The 27314-nt window shown below is 46.6% G+C and overlaps 1 protein-coding gene across 1 annotated transcript in view; it reads left to right on the top strand.

Annotated features, from left to right (window-relative positions):
* COL22A1 (collagen type XXII alpha 1 chain) overlaps window positions 1-23868 on the top strand; it is a 227599-nt gene extending 203731 nt beyond the window's left edge. The window contains exons 55-65 of the mRNA XM_032134095.1: window positions 619-672; window positions 1689-1742; window positions 3530-3583; window positions 6022-6093; window positions 7866-7901; window positions 8724-8768; window positions 9051-9230; window positions 18553-18619; window positions 20390-20572; window positions 20928-21005; window positions 21964-23868. Of these exons, the coding sequence (XP_031989986.1) occupies window positions 619-672; window positions 1689-1742; window positions 3530-3583; window positions 6022-6093; window positions 7866-7901; window positions 8724-8768; window positions 9051-9230; window positions 18553-18619; window positions 20390-20572; window positions 20928-21005; window positions 21964-22151 (1011 nt within the window). The 3' untranslated portion in view covers window positions 22152-23868. The remainder of the gene's footprint in view (window positions 1-618; window positions 673-1688; window positions 1743-3529; window positions 3584-6021; window positions 6094-7865; window positions 7902-8723; window positions 8769-9050; window positions 9231-18552; window positions 18620-20389; window positions 20573-20927; window positions 21006-21963) is intronic.
* The last annotated feature ends 3446 nt before the right edge of the window (window positions 23869-27314 follow it).

Here is a 27314-nt window from a genome sequence, read left to right as displayed (position 1 = left end):
GGAACTCTACTGCACTTGTTGGACACGTACTAGCTCTCCTCCACAAATGCTGAAGAAGTGCAAATAAGTTCAAGTACAAAACTTACAGGAAAGTGAATAGAAATGTCCCTTTGACTTAGTTGCCTGTGGATCATAAAACCCAAGCCTCAAGTCCTGCATGAAAAGTTGTTCTCCACTCTGTTTGGAGATCCTTGGTGTAAAAGGGGGAATACAAAACTGAATGTTCTTCTACCTAATTCTGCCTTTTTTACAGGGAAATAAAATTCTCTGCTTGCAGAAGCTTATGTGAAAAATCCAGTGCTGGAGTTCTGATCTCTTCCTCATTATGACACCTTCTGCATCATGAATGTGTTGGTGGTTTTCAGTGCCTGAAAGTAGCAGTAGCAAATAATCTGCTGGAAAGCAGAGCACTGCCTTGTGCATCACTTACAGGAGATGTTTCTGAGTTATTTTTATAAGCTTCATGTCATCTAAGATGTACAAGGCTCTTGCTGCCTTTAAAAAAGTTTTCACTGAGCTTAGTCACAAATTGCAGAAACCCCATACCACTTATAGTGGTGATACTGGTCTGAATTTGACCTCGAGCTGATCTCTCTTCCCTTTTTTGCTGAATTGCAGGGGGAGCCAGGTGTGACAGGTCCTGCTGGTCGTGAGGGGCCGCCAGGGAAGGATGTAAGTGCACCATTTTGAGCAGAAATTAATCTCCTTCTCTGTGACAAATGAAAATTTTAATTCACGGTGACCCTGACCTGAAACAGCTGCAGAAACTGCAATAAAGGGTGAATTACTGCAGGGAATGATTTGTGCAAAGATCATTAGGGAAAACAAAGAATTGGAGGGCCTTTGTCACTGCTCAGCTGCTGACACTAAAATATCAGATGTATCTTTGGATAAGTAGAGAAAGCAGCATTGTGTGAAACCCAGGCTGTGCTTGGTAGCCATGGACCTGCCTTCTGGCACCCATCTCTGAGCAGTGCTTCGCTCTGCAGGTCCCACCAGGCCAGCCTCTGTCACGCTTCCTTTGCCACACCTGACTGAGTGTGTCGCTCCACTGAAGTCTATGAAATACCTATGGAATAAGTTGCTGCTGCTGAGAGGAAGGAAAGATGGTACTAACAGTTCCTCTGGCATGATTACTGTCAAGTGCAGTCATATAACAAAGTCCTGGGAGGGCGCAGCTGATGTGGGATCCTGCAGCAGCTACTGAGCAATGCTCCGAGCAGCTGATGTGCCACTGCCATGGGACCTGGAGAAGTGGCTTCTCAATTGCACCCCCTTGTGTCACTGGAAACTGGTGTGCTGTAAATGGTACCCTACAAAGCAAAATGTAAGGCAGACCTAAAGGAACCCCTTGGAGAAGATGGAAGCAGCTCTGAAGCCTCCCTGGAGAGAGAACAGACTTGTCAGTTCTTGAGAAATATCAGAGAATCTCTGTCCCTAAGAAATACAGGTTTAAGATAATCTGATAATAACCTGATAGAAATGGTTTCTGCCTGTAATCAGGCTGCATTTAGTGGTAGGTGTTTAAAATTCGAAGGGTTGGTCTTCCTCATAAATAACTGAAAGAGGGCAGTGAGACTCCTTTAATTCTGTTTCCCCTAATGTGTGAACAATGTAATTTAGCAGGAATATTTTAAAATGTCTGTTCACCTGCCTCCATGTCACCAGAATGCTTCTCTTCCTTTCAGGGTGATCCTGGTCCCATAGGACCACAGGGCCCTCGAGGACTCCGAGGGCAGCCGGTGAGTTTTCTCTTCTGATAAGCCCTTTCTAGAGGTACATTATAGTTCATAGAATGGTTTGGATTGGAAGGAACATTAAAGATAATGTAGTTCTAGTCCCTTGCCATGGAAAGGGATGCCACCCACTAGACCAGGTTGTTCAGAGCCCCATCCAGCCCAGCCTTGAAAAATTCCAGGGATGGAGCATTGTTTGTGGTGAGAATGTTCTGCAGTCCAGAACTCTGGCTTGAAAGAAGAGAGTTTAGGAAGATTGAGATGATGTTTGATTAAAACACTTCGCCTTTCAGAAAGACAATTAGGAATGATATTGCTAGAAACTGATGAAGACTTATAATAGTGCAAGGAATTGATGGTTGCTGACTCAGTGGGAAGAACAGTTCAATGGATTCTGTCAGGATTGCAGAGTCAGAAATACTCATATTTCAGTCCTGCCTCTGGGATCCTGCTCACTTCTCACATGGTCTCAGTTTTCAAAGATAGACACTCACTGTGGGTGCCTGGGTTGAGTTACATGGGGGTCCAGTTGTGATACTATTCACCTGTACAATTTTATTACAGCTTCAGTGGAGAAATAGAAATCTATTTGACATTTCAAAATGTCTCCTTTAGGATGTCTCAGAAATTACTTTCATTAATTTCATGGGGTTTAAAATTCTGTCTTAGAAATTAATCCTTATCAAATCTGAATCGAGATCTCTGTTGCTGAACCATGGCATACCTTTAGTGTGTTGCAATGAGTGAGTTCCTTTCCTTCTCAGAAGACCTGGTAGTGAAAGAGAGTCTTATGTCATGATCTGGGGGAAATGCTGACTCAGCAATGCCAGGAGCTGGAGCAGCAGGTCCCTCCAAGCTGGGGGGGTTGGGGTTTAGATTAGACTGTAAGAACATATGGATACCTCCTGTGTCTACCTCATAATTCATCTCATTATTCCTGTACTGCTGGCATCACTCACTATCATGTCATGCCCCTGCACAACATTAGCAGTGAGTGAAAATACTTGAAGAGATGGAAATTATCGTAACTCCAGGCCATATTCTTCTTTGGAGAAGAGATACTTGGGATTTTGTATGTTGGAGGGCCAAGTATCAGTTTCTCTCGTTCTTCCTCTTCTTTGTTTTTTATCTAAAAAGGAGTGTGAGGCATGATTTTTAATATTGACAGTACAAGGGCTGGTCTTTATGGTCAACTCCAATGCAGGGAAAAACACCTCTGCATGGTGAGTTGAGAGAAGAAGAGTGTAAAACTTCATCTCACCAAACTTTGTAGATGATCAGCTCAGCTGCTTTCCTAAGGAGCAGTGAAAAACAGGTCTTTTTAAAGGATGATTTGGTTCATTCTGAATTGTCTGGTGTCAGGTAAGTATCAAATACCTCAAAGCTTTAGAACAAGTGTTTCTCTCCATTCCCCAAGAAAGGGGAAGCCTGAGATGATTAAGAAGAGTCTTGTTTGAACACTGGTGACTTGGAGCAGCCAGAGGAGGTGGCTCCATCCATCCAGAAGGATGCTACATATGAGAAAGACAAGGGTGAAGGAAAGGAGGAGGAGAAGTGCTGGTTTGGTCCTCCTCAGGCCTGCGGATTTGGGTCCACATCTCAGTTTTTGTCCTGAGATCAGCCATGCAATCCGGGATGCAGAAGCTGTGAGGTCAATTGGAAATAAGATACTTCACAGTCTGTCAGGAGAGGAGACAGAACAACACTAAAGAAATCCCTGCTGATGTAGGTGTAGCTGGATATTTCTAGTTTTAGCATGCATTACATCACTAATTTTTTTCCTTTTGACACAGGGCAAGAATGGATTGCCTGGATCTGCAGGAGAACCTGGCCCAGCAGGTATCCCAGTAAGTACCACAAAGGGAAATTTGTGCAGCCAGGAGAGGTCACTGATGAAGTGTAGGTAGAATGGATTATGTGTAGCTGATTACCATCCCTGAGGCTTCCATGTCTGAAGATGGGTGATCTGAAAATCACTGTCTGGCCACAACTTTGAAGGGGGTTTGGCTACAGTCCTGGAATTGAGATGCTAGCTGGGTCATCACTTTTCCCAGTGAAAGTTAAGTGTTCACAGCAAATGGAAATGATTGATTGCCTAGCATGGAAAAAAGATTGACATGCCTCATCTTAACCAGTAGATTTAATTTTGCCAAGCAGGGAGCGTGCAGCCAGCAGAGAGTTGTCACAAGGAAGGAGAGGGCCTCGGGGAGCTGGCAGGCTGCCATTGAGGAATAGTGGCAGCAAAAAAATCCTCACAGGCACTTGGGGAAAGAGCAGACAGTGGGCAGTAAACCAAGATCAGAAAGCAGAATGAAACTCCCCTGAGGCCATCCTGTGGGGAAGAACAGCTTGGAAATGAAGAGCTGTAAGAAGGACAGTGAGGAACTGGTGGTTTGGTTGTTGTATCTGTTTTTTTTTTACTCTGTTGTGATGCTGAAAATCGTCCAGAATTCAGCAAATCCATGCAAATATTCCTTTGTGCCCAGTAGCATCTATCGCAATGCAGGGCTCTTCCCTCTCTTTGCCCATGGAGACAGTACAGCTTGCTGGACTGTTGGATTAATAGGGAAACAAAGGCAGAGCAGGAGGAATGTGAAAAGCTGCAGCAGGACTTCTCTCTTTGTGACCCTTGCAATGCCATAAAGCCACTCCAGCCTCGCCACAGACTTGTACCCTGATCAAGCATCTGCAGGGATGTCTCAGAGAAGCAAATACCACCTTTCTGTGTGGGGAGGTGGGACAGGGTGCTGCAGTCTGACAGCCCTTTGGCATCAAACAATAAGTGCCACATGCTTTTTTGTCCTTGACGTTAGCTCTTCTTACCTTCCTGGGACTGCTGCCATTGCTTCTTGCCCCATGGATCCTTGCTCTTGCCTTTTCAAACTTCTTTTCTTCTTTTCGTTAAACCTACCCCTGTTCTCAATTCCTATCACTGCTTTTTTACCTTCTGGGTCTTTTATCAGGTCACTGTGGCTTTGGGATGCCTTGTGAATGCCAAGTGGGGATTATTATTTTAATCATCACAGTGTTATCACAATACCTATACGATGTGACCCAGGGACTCACCGGGCACCTTCCTGCACAAACAGCACCACAGCAGCTTTTGCTCCAGAGGATTTAGAGTCCAAAAATAACATAGGAGATTGAAAAAGGATAAAGTCAGATGGATGAGGAAGGGGAAACAATGAGACAGTGTTGGTCAGCAGAACAGACAGTCATCTCATCATTATCTTTCTCTGTCATTAAAATGAATCCTCTCCTTTTCATAAAGGTTATTATGGGAAGTATATCCTCGTGCTGTACATAAATCCATTTATTTTGAAATGTACTAATTCACCGTGTAGTGTGACAAGTCAATATTTTATATTTCTATTTTGAAAAAAAGGAGATGTGAGGAAGGTTATCATGGTAATAAAGATGAATTTTTTTTTCCACCTTCAACATTGCTGACTTGTAATCACAAGGTAAAACCTGTCAGGAGCTTTCTCCTTTTGCATTTGCTGTTTGACAGTGCCCATCACAATTCACAGTGCTCATGCTTAAGCCCACACACAGCAGCACAGTCCAGCCCCTGAAGTCTCCAGGGCAATTTGCACACCCCAAATCCATGTGCTTTGTTCTTGTCAGGCTCATTGGTGCTCACTTTGCACAAGTTTTACCCTAAGAAGAAAAAGGGCTATGTTCTGAACTGAAAATGTAGGGGACAAATTTGTGAAAGCAAAGGTTAAAATAAGAGTTAAAACCAGAAATGTGCATGACATGGTTCTGTGTCATGAACTGTTATTTAAACTGCCCTGATCTGTAAGGAAAAAGGGACAGTTTGACTGAATATCACAAGAGATAAGTGAAAGACAGACATTTTATAAATTCAGCCTGGAAATAAAGGCAGAGGAGAAGCCCTGTAAGTGTCTGTTGGTTGTATTCTCAGATGTGAGCAGTATGACCACCTGTGCTGTTTCCCTGTCATCACCCATTACAGCATTTCTGCTCTCAACACCCCCTCATAAGCCATGTGGTACCACAACAACCACGGAACACGCCTCCTGCCCCTGCCATAATTGTCCCTTCCTTTTTGTCTTCTCTCAGGGACCCTGTGTAGCTTGTTAATAACACAACCATGGTGCCTGCAACCTGCTTTTCTAAAATACTTTGTTCTTCCTTGTCAGTTTCGGGAGTCCTGCTGCTGAAGTGAAATTTCCCAGTTCCAGTATATCTGTAAATGAATGCCCTGGGAAAGAGGTGCTGGGGAAAGGGCTGCTAGTGTCTGTCTCATTTCTTTCCTAAGGGTCCCAAAGGAAATAAAGGAGAAACAGGCAGCCCAGGACTCCCTGGCTTTATAGGACCCCGAGGACCACCTGTAAGTATGTCTGGGGATGGATTAGATCCTCTCTTTACCTGCTTTTAAGTGTTAGACTGATGAAGATGGGACACGGTCATCTTCATTTAGGTAAAAAAAAACTGAAGCAGGAAAAATCCAGAAGCCATATAATTTTACTTCCAAAGGAAACTGGACTGCAAAAATACATTTTTCATATCGATAAACAACCGTAATCTCATGTATGGAGCTGATATCTGTCAGTCAGCCCTGATAATACGTGCATTAATCAGACTGCTTCAACAGTCTTCTTAATACAGGTATGGGGTATTTAAGTTCTCAGACTATACCTCTGCATGAACCTTAGATGGACTAAATAAGGAAATCGTGAGTGCTGATAATAATACAGGTATTTCTGATATTTGCTATTCTGAGGGAAATTCCTTTGTTGCCAGCAACAGAGATACATTGCAATTAAAGCATTCCTATATCTCCTGAAGTGATCTAAAATACTAGATAATAAACCTATACGCATGACAATATCACAGCCTCAGAATCCAATATCTTTAGACCTTTCAAGGTGAGTAAAAGATGTTAAATTCCACTGGAAGGATGGAAAAGATAAATGCTAGGTAATTTTTTTTTTATTTCTAGATCTGTTGTGACAAAAAATGAGATATAAAAGATTTTTGTGTGGCTCTAGCAGATCTGAATCTTTCACAGGGTGGGTCTTTTTTCCTTCTGTATTTTTAAATATTTTTTTAATAATTGAAAGGGATCTTTGGGATGAAAAGAGGAGAAAGAAATATTTCTCTGGACAATTAATTTTAAGCAGCAAACATGGTGGCCATTTAAAACTGAAGTGGCCCTAAGGAAAACTTGAGTAAGTTTAATGCAGCCTAATTTGGATCACACATCTCTGATTATTTTCATTCCTCATGGATACGTGTATGGATGCTAACACAGCTGAAGATGTTACGTTTCCAGGGGGAATTATCACCTGCATGCATGTTATAGGTATGATCATGTGTGTTGATTGCAAACAGACTTAGAAAGATGAATTTTTCCATTTATGATATGGGAAAGTGGCCAGAATTTCAGCAATAACTAGCTTAATGTTCATTTTGCTTTATCTGCAGTTCAGGACTGCAGTGACTTTTTTTTTCATTGAAATACTAAAATGGAAACTGCATTGTCTAATTATCACATTAAAAATGCAGAGAAAATAATTTAAATAAATATATATAAATAAGTCTACGAGGGTGCTTATTCAAACTGAGATTATTTAAGATAGTTATGAAAGAACAGGTGAGCACTCAGGCTTAAAATTCCTTTATCACTGCCTCTGTATGTGTTTTTCCAGCTGGTGTAATACAAGATGGTACTTCTACCTACAAAATTTATTTAATTTACATCTTCAGACTCTTATGGGTATAATGCTGGTGCTTCTTAAGTTTAACAACACCATATAAAGTGTATGAAGCTTTGGGAAGTGTTGGTAAGAAAAAGGAACAAAATTTATTGAAAGCAGGAACACACTTTCAGTGAAACATCTGCCTTCAGCTGGTTTGTTAGAAATTACTTCCTGTTATTTATGCTTACATGGGATGCAAATTCACTAAAAATTGCTTTCCAAATAGTAGGATGTGTCTCTCCAGGAACGACCAATAGCAGTAGGATAAGGACAAGTCATGCAAACCTGCTACTTTGTAGAAGAAAACTTGTTAACAGAAAGCAAGACTTGCAGTTATTAGGTGAAGTCTTTCTTCCAACTCCTCCAGTGCAATGCTCAATTCACCTTCTGTGTGTCTTAGGGAGAACCTGGAGAAAAAGGTCCTTCTGGAAAAGAGGTAAGTTAAATTCCCAGTTGTTTCTATACAGGGCTGGTGTCACAGGGAAAAAAATCATCAAGGGTGTTACTAGGGCTGCAACAAATTGTTGGGTTTTTTTCATAGAATGGTTTGGCTTGGAAGGGATCTTAAATATCACCTATTTCCACCCACCCTGCCAGGGGCAGAGACACCTTCCACTCGACCAAGTTGCTCAGAACCCCATTCAACCTGACTTTGAACCATTCACAACTTTTCTGGGTAACCTGTTTCAGTGCCTCACCACCCTCCTAGTGAAAAATTTCTACCAAATATCCTACCCTCTCAGATTGTGAAGCCGTTTCCTCTTGTCCTATCACTACAGTCCCTGAAAAAAGGTTTGTCCCCATCTTTCTTACAAACCCCCTTTTAGTACTGGAAGGGGCTCAGAACCTTCTGTCCTTCAGGCTGAACGACCCCAGCTCTCTCAGCCTGAATCCACAGCAGAGGTGCTCCAGCCCTCTGAGCATGTTCGTGACCTCATCTGAACTTGCTCCAACACATTCATGTCCTTGCTTATATTCTGGCACCAGAACTGGACACAGCACTTCAGGTGGGGTCTCACTAAAGGGGAGTGGAGGGGGAGAATCACTTCCCTCAACCTGCTTGTCATGCTTTTTTTTTTTTTTTTTTTTTCCTTCAATTGTTGATAATTGAGAGCAAAAGGGAAAGCTCTCAGGAAACTGTCAGACTGTCATGAAAATAAATTTTCCTCAGGTCACAGGAGTCATTACAAAGGTGTTTGGTTCATTATTTACTGTCATTATGGATGGTTCTTTTATGTTTACCTTTATTTTGTTGCAGGGTGCACCAGGGAAACAGGGTGCAGTTGGCTCCAAAGGAGAGAGGGTAAGATAAAGAATTTAACTAGTTACTTCATTACATTGAAATAAAGAGAGCTATTTTGAGTAAGTGGCTGGGGGTAGGGGTCATTCAAAAGTGAAGCCAGTGCTTCCCAGTCTCCCAGGTCTCTCTTTAATCATTCTCTGTCAGTAATAATTTGTGGATCATTTGTAGTGCACCAGATATTGTACTCAGTAACTTTGCCAGCTCAGCTGTGAGTGTTTCTCTCTTTAGAAATCAGAAGTTTGCCTCTTATTTTGTGGTAGTAATGTCATTCTTTTCACTTAGGGCGAGCCTGGTTTCAAAGGTGAAAAAGGCCCTCAAGGAGAAAAGGGACCTCCAGGTGACCCCGGGATACCTGGTCATAAGGGTCATCCAGGACTGATGGGTCCCCATGGACCTCCAGGAGACACTGGGCAAGTTGGACCTCCTGGTCCTCCAGGACAGCCAGGATTTCCAGGACCAAGGGTAAGATTGCCAGAGAAAGGCTTTGTACAGTAATTTTCCTGCCACAGGGATCAGAGAAGTGCCTCAGAGTACATTGAGGCTGACAGAAACTGGAGCAGGAGTGTGTTATAATGGGGAGGCAGCACTTTTAGCTCTTGATACCCATAAAGGAGAGCTATAGCACATCTCAGGGAATCATGGAATCATAGAATGGTTTGGATTAGAAGAAACCTTAAAGACCATTTAGTTCTAACCCCCTGCCGTGGGCAGGGGCACCTTCCACTAGACCATGTTGCTCCAAGCTCCATCCAACCAGGCCTTGGACACTTCCATGGATGGAAGTTGGGGAAGGCTTGTGGGGTTGTTGACTTGCTCTTTCAGGGGAGCTAAGTAATCCAGACCCATGGCCAGTTGCTGACACCTTTTACCCTTAAATGCCTAAATCAGGTCCTGTGGTGGTGGCCATGGCATTAGAGTCCAAAAAGAAATTTTTCTATAAGGGCAGTAATGTGTAGCACTTCATAGAGAGGACTAACACCTTCCTTTGCTGCTGGTTGTTGTGAGAGACAAAATGCTGAGCCATGGAAAGGTCACCGCTCTATTCCTGGAAATCCAGGAGTCAGCTCATCAGAATTCATGAAATACTATTTCTGTTTAATATTCTCCCTCTTTTTTTTCCCCCCTGTTGGGAAACAATTTCACTACTGAGAATGCCTGAGGGTGTTGTATGTAGCAGAATGAGAAAAACTACCAATAGCAGTGAAGCCACTGCGCCCATCCTGAGAATGAATTTGAGATATCTCAGAGGAGAATAAACAGAGAATAATCTCTGATGTAAAAGCTGGCTAAATTTTAGACAAAGCATTTCTTTGTGTGTGAAATCAAGTGATGAATATGGAAACTTATTTAAACAATAGGGTTAAAACTTGAAAAGATAATTTGTAAGCCTTTAAAGTATGCTCCACAATTATGTTTATTTACTGGGATATACACTAACAGCCATCAAAAACAGTTAGTACTTAATGACAAAATTGTTTCTTTTGTCACCAGTGACACATCTTTTTCTCATGCAAAATTTGTGTTGGGAAGGAGGCAGCAAATAGACCAACTCTGTATTTATCAGCAATGTTATTGATTAAAACTGAAATGTCACTTAGCTATTTAATAAAATCTCCTTTTCTTAATGAAGAAAAACTTCTGACTCAGAAGAGCTCACTAGGTTTTTGTAAATATAGAGGACACAAACTGCATCTTGTATGTTAAAACAGTGTGAGGGAAAAGCAACACTTTTGCAAGCAGCTCATTCACAAAAGAAGGCAGTCTTTAGGTTGACCAGAAGTATTTTCAAAACTGACAGAAATGCAAAGAATAATTTTAGCCAAAAAAATGAAAAGTGTATTTCAGGTGGAGCATCTCACTTTCTGATTTACAGAGAAAAACATTTGCTCTTGCTGCTTGAAAATGGTTTATTGTTTAAATGTAGCTACATTTTTTCTTTTGAGTTTTTGCAAAGGCAAGAGCCTGGCTACCCTAAAGCCTTTTTTTTTTTTTTTATCATTTACTTGGAAACACGCAATTGAAAAAATTCTTCCACCCATCAAAAATGGTTTCATAATATTTTTAGTTGCATCATCTGGAGTTGTTGTTCACATTACTTTGAGTTTTTACAGCTATTACCACTGTACAACAGCAACAGCACAAAAGAACTAAGAGAAAAGATGAAAGATACTGTGCCTTGGGGGCTGGGTAGGGGGCCAAGGCAAGGCAGCCACATACCCTGTCTCCCTTCAACAGTCTGAAGTCAGGCAAAACCTTGTACTGGTTTGGAAGAATAGGTATCATATGCATAAACTGGCTAAACTGGCTTCTGTTTCCTGAGATAAGGCCCAGTGGAAGGGGATGCATCCAATATGAGTGCTTTTAGCAAGTACAGACACCCAGCATTAGTACCCTGGGGGCACATGTAAATCTCTCTGTGAGGAAACATGCAATGATGAAAAAGGACATGGGATCTCCACTGTGATCTGGTAGGGCAGAGATGTCTCCTGATGTGATTTCTATTACTTGTCCTATGAGTTCATAGGAAGGAGATTTTCTCAAGGATGGAGATGGAAACAGTGCTGCAACTAGTGCTCTCAGACCAGGCTGCCTGCTTAAACCACCGAAACCATAGTTTACTAGAAGCTGGAAATTGAGGTGCCTTTGATTCTGTCTCCCACAGCACAGTCCTGGAAAAGCCATCAGCCCAGGGCTTGGGCAGGTGCACTCTTTGCTGGCTTAAGAACTGTCGGGATGGCCAGGCCCGGGGAGTTGGGGCATGGTGCCGCATCCAGTTGGCGTCCGGTCAGTAGTGGTGTCCCCTGGGCCCAGTCCTTTTCAGTTTCTTTCCTGCTGATGTAGCCAAGGGCATTGAGGGTACCCTCAGTAGTAAATTTGTGATGACACCAAGGTGGGTGGGGGTGTCGATGCCCTGCAGGGTAGGAAGGCTCTGCAGAGGGATGTGGACAGGCTGGCTGGATGGTGTGAGACCAGCGGGATGAGATTCAAGAAGAGCAAGGCCTGGGTCCTGCCCACGTGTCCCAACAAGGCCCTGCAGTGCTCCAGGCTGGGGGCAGAGTGGCTGGAAAGCTGCCCAGCAGGAAAGGCCCGGGAGGTGGTGGCCAACGGCGGCTGAACGTGAGCCTGAGTGTGCCCAGCTGGGCAAGGAGGCCGGTGGCCTCCTGGCCTTCTGTGTCAGTGTTCCAGTTTGGCCAAATTTAGAAATACATCCTCTGAGAGAAGGCACAACCACCCCTCCCCCTACCAGGTTCGGGAAAAAATAAATTTTCCTCGAAGGAAAGTGAAGAAGATAAAACTATTTATTTAACAAACACCCGGGAAAGGAAAATAATGTTAAATGGTAAAATCTTTCACTGTGGAGGAAAAACCTGGGAAAGCATTAGAGTCCTCCCTTTGGTCTCCTCGGAGCTGGGGCTTGGCCCAGGGCCAGGCCCTCTGTGCCCGGTGGAAAGTCCTCCCGATGTGCTCTGAGGTTGAAAGCAGTCCAGTAGAAAAGGGAGAAAATCCAGAATTCCAGAGAAGGAAAAAAGCAAAGTCCAACTCTCAGTCTCTCTCCGGAGAACGAGAAACTGAAAACAACTGGCCAAAAGCTGACTGGAAAAGCTGCAAGCCGGGTGCTTCCTCACTCCCCTGCCGCAGCTGGGGGGGAAAAAAACCTGCTATCTTTATATGACCTTGAACGAGCTGCAAACTGCTTTGAGAAAGTTTTGCTCAGTTTTTTCCTCTTCCCCCTCTCAGGCTCAGTTTAGAGGCATAGAACGGCATAAAAATTAATTTCTGGGCATAGGCAGCGATATAGGATACACATCATAACGTCACCCCAAGACAGTCAGCAATAGTGTGGCCAGCAGGACCGGGCTGGTGATTGTCCCTCTGTGCTGGGCACTGGGGAGGCCACAGCACATGTGTGCCCCTGTTCAGATGCAATTAATGAGAGATGCCTCTGCCTGAATTACGGTGCCAAGGGGACAATCCACCAAAGTCAACAACAGGGATTTTATTTTACAATAAATGTGGGGTGGAGAGATAGAAAGGCATAGGAAAGAGGAGGGTCAGAAGCAAAGACGGGGAAGAGGGTGTTTGGGGTGGGGAGGGGAAGATCGGGGGTTGGAGGGTGTGGGAGAAGAGCAGGGCTGGGGTGAGGTGGGGAAGAGATCAAAAAGAAGAGTCCGAGATGCTTGGCTCCAGCAGCATCCCGTCGGTCCTTTGTCACCCTGCACTTCTCTGCGCTGGGGGTGCCGGTGGTTCTCGTGGAGGTGAGGACCCCTGGGCTTTCATCCGGGGTTAACACCTTTCTGCAGTCTGTGCCGAGGGAAACCAGGGAAGCGTTTTCCGATTTGCCAGGTGAAAGGAGGATGGGCTTTCCTTTGCCTGCAATGCAGAGGCCCAAGGAGCGTTTCTCAGCTCCTAATGCAGCCTGGGGGCAGGGGGGGATGCACCCCCCCAATGCAGCCCGGGCCTAAAGTCAGCTTCTGTGGGGTGTGCCAGGGCAGATCAGCAATCCTTCCTCAGGCGGCTCTCCTGACCAGGCTGCCTGGCAGTCGGCATGGGGGCGAGGGGCTGTGGCCGGCAGCAGGACCCACCTTTGGCAACTGATTGCCTTGGGCACCATCCATCCATCCATCCATCCATGCATGCATCGGTGCCTCCAGTGTTTGTTTCCCTCTCCAGTGCTGGTGCCTCTGGTCGCTGCCGTTGCCCCTGGGAGCTGGGCGTCCTCAGGGTGAGCCGGCATCTTTGGGGATCGTCCTGGTGCTGGCAGTGGGGCTCACTCCTCCAGCTGCATACTGCGGCATCTGAAAGAGAAGAGCCGGCGCAGAGCCCGCCGGGCCGTCTTGACGATGGAGCGCCATCGCCGTGGGGCCGGGGGCCGTGGGACAGTGGCCATGCCAGCGGGGGGAGAAGGGCCACTGCGTGCCAGGGGCTGGGCAGGCAGCGGGCAAGCCCCTGCCGGTGCCCCAGCCCTGCAGGGCTTTTCCTGGGGAGGGGCAGCCTGGGCATGGCCAGCCTCCATGCGTGTTTCATCGGCCTTGTCCACGGGTTCAGCAGGCAAGGCACAAACTGCAAACATCTTTGTGTCTTGGTGCAGGGCCGTGGGGAGAGGCTCGCTGTGCCCCTCGTCACAGGGATGGCTTTCTTTGTCCAGGAAGGAGAGGATGTCTCCAAACAGGTCTCCATGTGTTTGGTCATCATCCTCTTCCTCCAGCTGCTGTGTCTGGATCTGCAGAAGGTCCTTTAACACGTCCTCAGTCCCCATGCAGAGCAGCTTGCCATGTTCAGCTTGCTGTGGTGGCTTACGAATTGCCCTCTCCTCACAGGCGCCTCCAGATGAAGGAGAAGCTGGGAAGCCTGATGTCTCCTCAGGCTGTGATGTGGGGGGAGGCTGGCTGCTCCTCTCATCCCACGGATAACTGTCCAGGGCAGAAGCCACTGGCTCTTCTTTTTCGTCTTGCGGCTGGAGAGACAAGGCGCTCTCTGGCTCGCTGTCCCTCTCTCCTGCCGCTTCTCTGTCAGGGAGCTTTTCTTCCTCACTTTTCCAGTAGCTCCTTGATGAGAGCATCACAAGACAGCAATTCATCGGAGACAGGGCACAGGTCGGCCAACAACTGATCAAGAGACACAAGCTCTGAGGAGCTTTCTGTCTCTCCTGCGGCGTCTTTGGTCACGCTGCAGGTGCTGTGTGGCACCGAGGGACCTGCAGCTGGCTCCAGGGTGGGACTCCATGGATCCCTGATGACGCAGCTGGACGTCATGGGGCCTTCTTTGTCTTCCAGGGAGGAGAAGATGGCTCTAAACTTCTCTTTGTACACTTTGTCTTCCAGCTCCTCCAGCTGCTCTGTCTTTTTACGGAGAAGCTGCATCAAAGCGTCCTCATCCTCTGGGCACAGCTGCTTGCGACGCGCAGTTTGCTCGGCCGGCCGACGCGTTCCCTGCGCCCCTTGGCGGGCACTCAACCACTTGGAAGTGCTTGAGGTGGAGCTGACGGACCTGTTCTCACGCAGATACGGGGCGAGGTCTCTAAACAGGTCACTGCAGGTGTTGCCACCATGCCCCTCCCGCACCTTGATGAGCTCCTCTGTCTCAGAGTGCCCCAAGTGCTTCCAAGCTGGCTGGGTCCCTGTGCGGACCTGCACTTTGTGTGTGGATTGCACCGATGGCAGGCGACGGCCCTGCCTTGCTGCTGACCCTCGCCAGAGCCCTTCAGCAGCAGGGCTGCTGTCCGGGGAAGGTGTTTCCCAGGCCCTGTCAGCAGCCATAGTGCCCCATGGAGCAGGTGGCACAAGCTGTCGGTGGCCGCTGGCCATGGGGCCCCCGGACCGTGCTCTGCCTCTGGGAGAAGACCCCGAGGCTGCTGCTGCTGCTGGCAGAGGGGGCAGCTTGACCTTTGCCGAGGCTGCTCTTGGCAGTTTAGGGCTGAGCCGTGTCACTGTCAATGGAGGGCCGTGGAGAGGCGGCAAGTCTGACACGGACAATCTTTGTGGCCGTGTGACTGTGCCGCTGCGGGGCAGCGAGTGCCCGCCCTCCAGGCTGTCCTGTGTGTCAAGTCCTGGGGATCTTCCTGAGGTGACTGGTCTGGGGAACAGTCTGTCCATGTGAAGGGGTGTGACAGTCTTCCAGGTGACCTGTGGTGCCTCCTGTGGCTGCCTCTGGGTCACCTGTGGGAAGCAGGAGGAGGCACAGGATGGAGGTGGCTGTGCGGGAACAGTGTCCCCCACGTGCCGGCCAGCCCGGCCCTGGCCCCGAGGCAGGTGCTGGCCACGGCAGCCAGGCTGGGCTGAGTTCCCCACTGTGCTCGCTGTCCCTGGGGCATTGCTGTGCTTAGCCCAGGCCAGCGCTGGCCCCTCCGCAGAGCAAGGCCTGGTGCCAGGCCTGCCTGTCTCTGCCCCAGGGCTTTCCCCAGGTGCAACTGCAGCCTCTCCCTCCATCCCTTTCCCTCACCTGTCACCACTTGTACAGCAGTGGCTGCCCCTCACAGGGGTGCCTGTGAGCATTCGCCTGCTGCTGATTTGACATCTTGAGGGTGCTTTGCCAAACGCTGGCCACAAGCCCCCAGGGGAGCTGCTGCCTCCTGAGAAGTTGCTGCCTCCAGAGAAACTGCTGCCTTCTCAGAGAGCTGCTCTCCTGGGAGTGACCGCTGCAGGGACTTGGAGCCCCCAGGGTCATGACACGGACCCACGTCACAATGGCCTCTGGGCATGATGCCACCGCGGGTCACAAAGGCCTGGTGGGCACGGCCGTCCCTTGTCCCAGAGGCCTGGCAATTTCCATGGAGCCGCCCCTGGTCACAAAGGCCTTTGTTAGGCCTTTGCCCCTCAACTTTGCCTCCACTTGTTCTTCTCCCAGTGACCTGCACCTCTCTGTTGTCCCACCTTGTATGTTCCTCCTCTAAACATCCCCAAAGAAGCCCTGTACCATGCCAAAGTGCTTTTCCCACCCAGCCCACCATGTGCCTAAGCTATTGACCCCAACCTCAGGTAGAAAGATCATCAGGAAGGCAAAAAATCTGTTTGAATTTAATCTGGCCACCCCTGTAAAAGACAATTAAAAGTCTTTGCTTAAAAAGATTAGGAATGCAGCAGCGCCAAGGCAAATGGCCCTTCTTTAATCAAGGCGGGGGTGAGGGGAATATGGTCACAATGGACGAGGAAAAGGCTGAGGTGCAGAATTCTTTCTTTTCCTCCATCTCCTCCAACAATCAGATGGGTTACCTGGAGGACAAGCAGTCCGCTGAGCTGGCACACAGGGACGGGGAGCAGGCCAGACTCCTGCAATCCCGGAGGGAGTTGTTAGTGACCTACGGAGCCACTTAAACAGTGACAAGTCACTGGGCCTGGCCTGGAGTCTCCCAAGGGTGCTGAGGGAGCCACGGAAGAGGTCGCTAAGCCACTCTCCTGTCCTTTATTATCATCATTCCCGGCCAGTCGGGGAGGTCCCAGATGACTGCAGGTGTCCCACTGTGACGCCCAAGAAGGGCCGGAGGGAGGACGAGGGGAACTGCAGGCCTGTCAGCCTGACCTCGGGGCCCGGCAGGGTTCTGGAGCAGATCGTCGTCAGTGGGATCGCACGGCCCATAGAGGGGAACCGAGGGATCAGGCCCAGCCAGCGTGGGTTTAGGAAAGGCAGGTCCTGCCTGAGCAACCTGACGTCCTTTGAGAAGCGTGTGACCCGCCTCAGAGCTGAGGGAAAAGCTGTGGATGGAGTCTCCCTGGACTTGAGCAAAGCCTTTGATTCCGTCTCCCACAGCACAGTCCCGGAAAAGCCGTCAGCCCAGGGCTTGGGCAGGTGCACTCTTTGCTGGCTTAAGAACTGTCGGGATGGCCAGGCCCGGGGAGTTGGGGCATGGTGCCGCATCCAGTTGGCGTCCGGTCAGTAGTGGTGTCCCCTGGGCCCAGTCCTTTTCAGTTTCTTTCCTGCTGATGTAGCCAAGGGCATTGAGGGTACCCTCAGTAGTAAATTTGTGATGACACCAAGGTGGGTGGGGGTGTCGATGCCCTGCAGGGTAGGAAGGCTTTGCAGAGGGATGTGGACAGGCTGGCTGGATGGTGTGAGGCCAGTGGGATGTGGTTCATGAAGAGCAAGGCCTGGGTCCTGCCCACGTGTCCCAACAAGGCCCTGCAGTGCTCCAGGCTGGGGGCAGAGTGGCTGGAAAGCTGCCCAGCAGGAAAGGCCCGGGAGGTGCTGGCCAACGGCAGTCAAATGTGAGCTGGCATGTACCCAGCTGGGCAAGGAGGCCGGTGGCCTCCTGGCCTTCTGTGTCAGCAATAGTGTGGCCAGCAGAACCGGGCTGGTGATTGTCCCTCTGTGCTGTTCACTGGAGAGGCCACACGTCATATCCTGTGTCCAGTTCTGGGCCCCCCAGTTCAGGAAGGACATGAGGTTCTGGAGCAGTTTTAGAGAAGGGAACAGAGATGGTGAAAGGTCTGGAGCACAACTCCTGTGAAGACTGAGCGTGCTGGCTTTGTTCAGCTCAGAGGAAAGGAGGCTCAGGGGGGATTTTATTACTCTCTGTAACTGCCTAAGAGGAGGATCTATCTATGTGGGGATCAGTCTCCTCTCCCAGACAACTAATGGTAGGAGAAGAGGACATAGTCTCAATCTGTGCCAGGGAGGTTTAGTTGGACATTAGGAAGAATTTCTTCACAGAAAGGGCAATTAAATATTGGAATGGGCTGCTCAGGGAAGTGGTGGAGTCACTGTCTCTGGAGATGTTTAAGGAAAGACTGGACGTGTCATTCAGTGCCATAGTTTACTTGACATGGTGGTGTTCAGTCAAAGGCTAGATTTTATGATCTCAGAGGTCTTTTCCAGCCTAATTGATTCTGTGATTGTTTTGAATCCCTTTACATTCCTCTTTTAGGCAGATCCTGCAGCCCTGTGTGTGCTGTGGGTGATGACATGGCACCTGCCGAGCCCCTTGTGGAGGGCTTAGTTTGCGCATCATAGAACCACAGAGTGGTTTGGGTTGAAGGGACATTAAATTTCATCTAGTTCCAAGCACTGCCCCCCACCCCCTCCACCATAGGCATTGATGCCACCCACCATATCAGGTTGCTCCAAAGCCCACCCAACTTGCCTTGAACACTTCCCAGGCTGGGGTATCCGCAGTTTCTCAGGGCAAACCATTCCAGTGCCTCGCCACCCTCACAGTAAAGAATTTCTTCCCAATATCTAAATCTTTCCTCTTTCAGTTTAAAACTGTTCCCACTATCTGGGAAGTTCCTATCACCCTCTGATCCCTTGGCTGTGATTATCTTGTCTCATCCCTGTGATTCTGACTCTTTAGGGAGAACCCCCATCTCTAGAGACTTTGAGGAGACTCATCCAAGAGGAGTTATCCAAGCAGCTTGATGGTAAGTAATCAGTACCAGGAAGCCAGAAGATGGATCTGAGAGTATGAAAGATGCTTTCCATAGCTATTCTGGCATCTGAACTTCTGCTTAAGGAAAGGTAGCATTGCAGCAAGCTTGCTTGGAAGATGTGTAAAAGGAAATGTGCTTTACAATTCCCCAAGCTTCAATGTTCCCAGCAATAGCACAGAAAGTAACCAGAGTAGATCGTAAACTTGCTTTTGAGATCCCAGCTGGAGAAGAAATATTCCTGATTTTTGTCTGTGACTTGTGATACTCACCTATATAAGAACAGGGGCTGGAGGGAATGTGGGCTGCTGTTTCTCTCAAAGTATGTGAGTTACAGACCACTACTGATGCCATTGACAGTGAGATGCAAAGCTGTAGTCCTTCTCACACAGCTCTTGAAGCAGCTGACACACAGGTGCTAACATTTTGCTCCATGCTAAAGATCACAGGTAAATGGAGTGATTATTTCACAGATTTTATTTACACACTCTCAGTCTTCAATATCCACACCAGTCTAAAATAATTTAAAATTTAGGATTAATGAAGAGAAGATAGAAAGAGAAGATCCTCTGTTCTGGAGGATGTTTGTGATGCTGAGTGTGTTTTATGAGCTCCCAAGGTTATTTTTGTGGTGTAACCCCAGCCAGCAGCCAAGGCCCATGCAGCCACTCACTCACTCCCCTACCAGCGGGACTGGGGAGAGAATCAGAAGGGTAAAAGCTGGAAAACTCATGGGTGGAGATAAAGACAGTTTAATAGGGAAAGCAAAAACTACCCAGAAACAAAGCAAAGCAAGGAATTAATTCCCTGCTTCCCATGGGCAGGCAGGTGTTCAGCCATCTCCAGGAGAGCAGGGCTCCATCACATGTAAAGGCAACTTGGGAAGTCAAACACCATCACTGCAAATGTCCCCCCCCTTCTTTCTTGTTCCCCCACTTTATATACTGAGCATGATGTCACCTGGTCTGGAATATCCCTTTGGTCAGTTTGGATCACCTACTCTGGCTGTGTCTCTTCCCAACCTCCTCTGCACCCTCAACTTCCTTGCCAATGTGGCAGTACAAAAAGCAGAAAAGGCCTTGGCTCTGTGTAGGCCCTGCTCAGCAATAACAAAAACATCAACAAAAATCCAAAACACAGCCCCATACCAGCCATTGTGAAGAAAATAACTCCACCCCAGCCAAACCAGCATGGTTGTTCAGGGTCTTAGCACTGAAATGGCAGGCAGTGTGTGCCTGCCAGGAATTGCAGAATATGCTGTTACAGGGAGCTTAGTTACAGCTTCTGACTTCACAGCCAGAGATGGGTGCATTAGGCTTTAACTCCGTGTGTGACATAGCCTGGAACAAGAAAAGCTTTCTCCCTACAGACCATCCATGTAGTATCTCTGTGTAACAAAAGCAGTAGAAAAAGGCTCTCCTTCTCAGAGCAGCAGTGGTCCCAGTTTAACAGGTATCCACCACCTGCACAACTAAAGGAAGGGACATTTCAGATTCTTGGAGGACAAGGAGCAGAGGATGAGAGAAAAGTTTATGATAAAGTATTAAATTTATGAGAAATTTAAAGCTACCAAGAAATGAGATTTAAATAATTTAGAGGTGATTAGGGAGTCACAATCATGGATTATGGTGGGACAACAAATGGGTGTCCCTGGAAAAGTAATCTGTGACAATACTTGGACTTTACTGATCCCCTGGTTCTGGCTCTTCATCTCTTGGAGCATAGTCCTTCTAGTCTAACCAACCCATTTCCCTCTCTTCACAGCAAAGTTGCCCTATATCCTGGCTCAGATACAGCCTGCACAGGTAAAAGCATCCCATGGCAGACCAGGACCTCCTGGTCCCCCTGGGAAGGAAGGACTTCCAGGAAGAACTGGCCCTCCAGGAGAGCCTGGCCGACCTGGACAGACTGGGTCTGAGGGGCCACCTGGACCAGCTGGTCCCAAAGGTGAGTGAAACTTGGTTGTTGGGGCAGTCCAGTAAAAGGATGTGTCCATTCCACTTTGGCATCCACCTTTCCTTTTAGTAGCATATAAATAGTCCTCAAAATGCAGGTGTTGAAAGCGACCTCAGTCTGTTGAATCAGAGGTTTGAATCTGACCAGCAATTGCTGGTATGCTCCACCTCTGGCCAGAACTGGAGTGGGGCAAGTCTTCATTCCCACGTAATGTCCCCTTTCAGAGGACTGGCCACAATTAGGAACTATTTTTACCAAATATATTTGCTTCAGTGTGGATGAAAGACCTATAGTAATGTTTAGTTCTGTAGACCACGCTCATCAGGTCATATTTTTTTCTTTACAGGAGAAAGAGGAGCAAAGGGTGAGAAGGGAGACACTGGTATTGGCCAGAGAGGGGAAATGGGTCCTCCAGGAATTCCAGGTGTGTTAATCAGAACACCCCACAAAACACACCACTTAGAACCACTACCAGGACACAGGTGTCTGCTGTATTAGAGAGACAATCAGGATGACATAAGTACAATGTACACAGTTTCTGTAGGATGTGGCCCAAAGGGAAGGACTGTATCACTGACATCATATCTCGCCACCTTTATTTCCTCAGCCTGATGGGTATAATGAACCATCTCAGTTACAGCTAAGTTAGCTGTCCTTTGGGACAAATACAAAGTGAAGCTTTAATTATTAGAGGCACTATGAAGTAAGTGTTTTCTCTGTCCTTGGCAGAGTCTGCTTGTGACCAAGCTGAACCCAGAGTTTCAGGCAGCTTCAGATGTTATAAAAGGTCATACTGAACACCTGTGTCTTGGGGATACAGCTGCTTTGCGGGTACTGACAAAGCAGCAGCAAATATAGTTTGTCTGCAGTCTGAAATTAGGAACCATTGATCAGTTTTGCCTTCATTGCTTTTTTGGGAAAGGAGCTATGGGAAGCCCTCATAACCCCATGGTTTGCATTTGGCAGACTGGCCTTGCATTGCCTTCAAATAACTGTGCACACTATGCTCTGCAACAATGAGTTGTCTCCCCAAGCTGGCTCTTGCCTCCAGCTTTCCCATCCTCACCTCCTCTCTGTGAGGACTGTATGTCATTAGTTGTCTCATGCAGCTTCACAACTTCAGTGTGGAGATAGAGGAAGAGCAGCCATAGCAGAGCCAAGCATCCTGAGGCTGCCATAGGGAATAGAAATCTTTATTTCCGAGGAGACGCTCTGGTTATATCCTTGAGATACATCCTGGCCAAATCCAAATCTGTAGAAGCTGCTGTCTGCATCCCAGTTTGGCAGCAAAGCCATTTCCTGTGACATTACACTGCTGAGTACTGCACCCTGGGGGTGTCACTCTGGTGTCACTCACCAAGGGCATTTTGTTTCTATTTCAGGCCTCCCAGGGGAGCCTGGTTATGCCAAAGATGGGATGCCAGGACCTCCCGGCCCTCAAGGTGAAGCCGGTGTGCCGGGTCTGGCAGGTCCCCAGGGACCCCCAGGAGCCAGTGGACAGTGTGACCCCTCTCAGTGCGCTTACTATGCAAGCCTGGCTGCCCGGCCCTCCAACGTCAAAGGGCCATAGCGTGCAGGGAGCACCCCCAGACTTGTTTTGAAAACTTGAATTCCTCACACCTGCCAAGAGCTCTCCAATGTTTTCAGCTGTGTTTCTTTTGCGGGAGGCCTTCTAAAGCCAACGAATGCTGCCGGTCGGTCAGATTATTTTTATGACTTATAATTATTATTATTATTATTATCTTTGATGTGATATGTGAACTTTTTTGTTTTGTTTTGTTTTCTCTTACATCAGGGCATATTAAAATGTTAAAAATAAGTGGGTTTTTTTCCTCTTTTGAAGAGCATATAATAGTAATGCATTGTGTGATTGTTTATGCAAAACCATTCCAATGCCAAATTTTTCATCTGTTATCTGATTAATTCTTTCCAAAGCTTTATCCCTCACCCTTTCAACTGAAATCAAATCCTGCAGCCTGGGGCATTAACTGTGACACACAGGTACAGGATTGTTGGTGCTATTTGCCATCCGCATGGAGGGGGAAGATAAAGCTATGCCAAAGCTGGAAAAGAGGTCTTCAGTATATCCAACTCCCAGTGGACAGACAATATGGAACAGCTAGTGTGTGCTTTCCAGAAGATCCCTGTTAAATTTAATAAATGAATCGATATTCTATAGGAGCTACTTTTTTATGGAGTCATGTGGGGTCTCCTGAAGAGATGACACAGATGATCTAAACCTCCTTGCTACTCTCTGTACTCAGAGAGTTTGGTTCTAAGAAATGGAACTTATTTCCCTCTGTCAGGGAAATGCCTCTGCCAAAATCTTCAAGGTTATCCTCTGTCATGTCAAGGATACCAAATCCCCTGTGCACTGTCAGCACATGCACAGCTCCCCTACCATTGCTTCACCCAAATATCAGCCAGAGCAGCATAGAAAGTCCCCTGGTATTAAAAACTCAGGAAGCGAACTGTGACCCAATTCACTATTTTGGTTGATCCACTATGACAATAATTTGGCAAGTTGTGTTACTTAGAAGGCTGGTGCATAGTGCAGGCTGTTCTAGGCGGATTTTGATCTTTGATGAAGGATCAGAACAAAGAGATGTTCAGAAACATGGGGGAAATTGTGTTTGAGAGTGAAAGCAACAAGCCAGACAGTGGCCCTTTCTCCCTATCAGCTAATTGCCAAAATCAACCCGAGAATGAAAATACAAAGTAAAAAGGGGATGGAGTTTGAAAAGACCTTCACAATAGGTCATTTGTGAGTTTAACCCTCTGACCAAGCCATGCCCACCCACTAAGTGCAGATCTGAAAAGTGATCAGGCCTTGGGTATGTGCCAACCAGCAAAGCAGCTGCATTCTCAAACCTCTTCTGCACAAAGCAGTTTGTAGTGAGAGATGGGAGTAATGGACCTGACACAGGCACTAAGTGCTGAATGTGTTTGGGAATCTCATCTGTTCTTTTGGAGACAGAAAAGAGGCACCCTGCCCTGCTAACACATTCACCATATGGCATGGTGCTTCCAAACTGGCCAACCCAAGCAGAAGCCACAGCTGTCGATAACCAGTCCAGAATCAGACCCTGAGGCTAAAGCCCAGAGATAAGCATTTGCCAGCATTGAAGTCTTTTTTTACCCACTAGCAGATAAAATTTTCCTCTGCTTTACTGAAAAATGAAATTAAATAACAAGTACAAATGTGAGGGTTAAACAAAGTCTTTACTGTGTAGCTCTCAATGGTGCTATTTTTGCTATTTCCTATGCAAATAAACTCTTTGATTTGATTTTACTGTGTTTCTTGCTATGGAAAGACCAATCAAAGTGAAAATACAATGAAGTGAAAAGCTTACCACTTTTAAGTAACTCAATGGTATATCTGTTATTGTACTGCATCTTGGGTCAGCTTGCTGGATTTTAGTATTAAGCAATTATGTTAGTCACATATTTAACTGAAACATTTTTTCTAGTCCAGGCTGAGTGAGATTTCATCCCTCCAGTGGTGAGGCAGAACAGGGTCTGTATTTGAGAACACTTCCTAACGTGGGATGAGATATTTTTTGGGTAAATGTGATGGTAATGAACAGGTGTTACAGAGGTCAAACATGTTAACTGGACCATGCAAATATGACATTTAATTCCTGTCATGATGGTGACTCCTTCATCCCTACAGATTCCTTCTCATCATGTGTGTCATGATGTGCCATGCTATGCATGGCATCAATTTCGGTATATTCTAGTGCACCATGAGAAGGCAATATACATAATGATGTTCTGTTAAGCAAATTTCAGAGTCTTTAACTCCTGTGAGGTCATAGAATCACAGAATAATTTGGGTTGGAAGGGAACTCTAAGGGTTATCTCGTGCAATCCACAGTAGGTGAGATGGTGCAGTGGCATCCAGTTGAAGGAGATCAAAAGGGGTTTTTTGATAGCCCTTTTCATTTGAATGTCTGTGGGAGCCATTTCCAAGAGTCTGCATTCAGAACACACGGGACACACTTGCATCTTTAATAGCAATTGAAAAATCTTCATGAGTTAGGACTACATCTCTGAACATTTTCCACACATAAAAAGGGACACAGCCTAATTCCCTTTGCTCCAGCATATTCCCCAGCATACGGCTATCTGTTCAGTCTGTTCTTAGAGACACCCCAGACTGTCTCTGTGCCCTGAATTCACTGGGGGCCATTTCCCTGCTTTTTCTTAAACCTTTTTTTCTCTCCAGCCAGTTAAATGACATTTACCAGGCAGAATCTGTCACTCTGTTAGTGAGCAGAGTACAAGACATGAGCTGCAGACCCAGATCAAGACCTGTGTTTGCACTCACCCAGATTTTGGTCATCAAAGGGAGGTTCCTATAGCTGCCACCTCTTGCAGAAGCAAGCCCTACAGGAATGTGCCTAAAAAGTCACCAATAACAGGTAAGAATGGAGGGTGTATCTGGAGGATTTTGAAAACTGCCACAGTTTTTGCCTCACTCTGTTTGTATGTATTTGCAGTCTTCGGAAACGTGGTCTGAGATTACTTTCCAAAGTAGGTCTGCCATCTGGGAAGCCAGTAAACCTACAAGTACAGCCCTGGGCAAGGTCAGAAGCTGCCCTCCAGAAAATGCAGGTGCCTCTGTGCCTGAGCAGGTGGCTGTGTGTGTATTGTCTGTCCAGCGCTGTGCAAGGTGAACACCCAGGCAAGAGGTGGCAGGTAGGGCAGGGACAGTACTGGTGGCTCTCTCCTAACTGCCCTTGAATAAGGGAAAGTTATGGCTTTGGAATCTCTGTGTTCCTGTCTCTACAACCAAGTGTTTGGTAAATCACCATACAGTCTGTTCACTGAGTCTGAGGTTTAAACCTGGGAATAGGCTTATTTTTTGTTGGATTTTGTGTTGGCCCTGTGGCAATGTTCTGTTAAAATTGCATTAGAGAGTCAGACAGTATATTATTCACATTTTTAAAAGGTACACATGAGATTTATGACACCACTGTCAGTTGCTCTTTTTTCTCCTTTTTTATATAATGTGTAAATTACTGTAATTATAGCAAACAGACCATTATTTCATTCAATTTTTTGCTTGTCAAATAAAAAAATTACAAAGACAGAAGAAAGTGGGACCATTTGGAGAAAATATTTTTTTTGGTGCTAAATTATTTAACACTTGCTACTTGTTTTTTAAACAGTTTTGAATTAGCTGCTTCTTGGAAGCTGTATAAAATGCCTGTGGGTTTTTTTCTTTTTTTCCAGAGAGACAATAAAAATTCTGTGGCAGCTAAGCCCAAAGTCTGTGCTCTGACCACAGAAATGGTTGGGAGACAAACACAGATTTTACATTCTGGGCAATTATTAAAAAACAAAAAAGTTTAAAAATTATATTTAAAAAAAACCCTAAAATAGAGTCTAGTGATGGTTCAGTCTTTTAATGTGGAAACTGGCCAAGCTTTGCCCTGTTAAAGATTGCATTTGACACCTTCTGTAACAGGACTTGGTGCCTAGGAATGGCTGGCTGTCACCATCCACACTGTGTGGGGCCAGAGACAGTGACAGGAACTGGCAGGTATGATGTAGGACCTAGGGAAGCCTTTCCAGAGCTTCAGTGGGCGACCCCGGAGAGATCACGTCAAATGATGTAAAATGTTTGTGTCTGGGTACATCAATCCTGTGCTCAGTCTCTCCCAGTGAGAGTCAGAGTCACAGAACATAGAACCATAGAATGTCCATAGTTGGAAGGGACCCACAGGGATCATCAAAGTCCAACTCCTTGACTTTAAGGAGTCAAGCCTGGTACCTGCACTTTGGTGGCTCCAATGAGAGCTGGAGAGCCTGGAGATCCATTCAGTTTATCCTAAAGTATTCAGCTGCAGCATTCAGAGCTATGTTGCCTACATTAACTACATCTCCGTGGAGAAAAGATCTGGTAGCTGTCTTTATCTTCCACCATCAGTAACTCACATTTCCCCTGAGCTGGTGTGGGGAATGTTGTCGCCAGCAGCCAGGCTGTTCAGGGGGAGAGGGACAAGGTTATGGCAGGAACTTATACTGTCCTTGGGCCATGAAAATTTTCTTAAAATGACTGCAATAACTCAACAGTTATCATATAGACTGAAAAAAATCTACTACCACCCTTTCAGCCTCTATGAGCTGGAGCCCAGTGCTGGTGAGGGTTAAGGTGGCCGCTCCATGGCATGGTAGGAAGAGCGGCACAGGGATGAAGCCAGTCTGGAGTTGAAGGCAGGCTCCTGGCCCAGTCTGCAGCCCTGTGCAGGGGTGACCATCCACCAGAGACCACCAAGAGTCCTCCTTGCTGCTGTTTCTGCAGAGCCAGAGCTGATGGAGGAAGAGTCTCTTTATCAATTGCCTACCACATACTAAATTTGGCACCTGAAGTCCTTGGGGACATAAGGGTCCATCAGGGTTTGGATTTTTCTTTCAACACCTTTATAAATTATGAAGATGAATCAAGAAAAAGCCTGCTTAATTTCCTTGATTTGGTTTAAACCTGGAAGTCACATACATAGTAGATATTTGTCTTCTGACTTGTGAAATGGGAATAACTGATTAGAAAAGCATGAAGATGTGATGAAGAGGAGACTAGTTTTGGTAGTTGCTTTACACAGCAGATTTTTGTTGTAAGGGTTAACATCTGAATACTTTTTCGGGCTTGGCTCCATAATATTGATGCTGGCAATGTTGTTGAAGTTTGTCTGAACTGAGAATGAGACCATCCTGCTGGGTTTCTAGG

Source organism: Corvus moneduloides, chromosome 1 (genome assembly GCF_009650955.1).
Source record: "Corvus moneduloides isolate bCorMon1 chromosome 1, bCorMon1.pri, whole genome shotgun sequence".
NCBI lineage: Eukaryota > Metazoa > Chordata > Aves > Passeriformes > Corvidae > Corvus > Corvus moneduloides.
The sequence above is the reverse complement of the archived record's forward strand: the minus strand, read 5'-3'. Positions and strand labels throughout refer to the sequence as shown.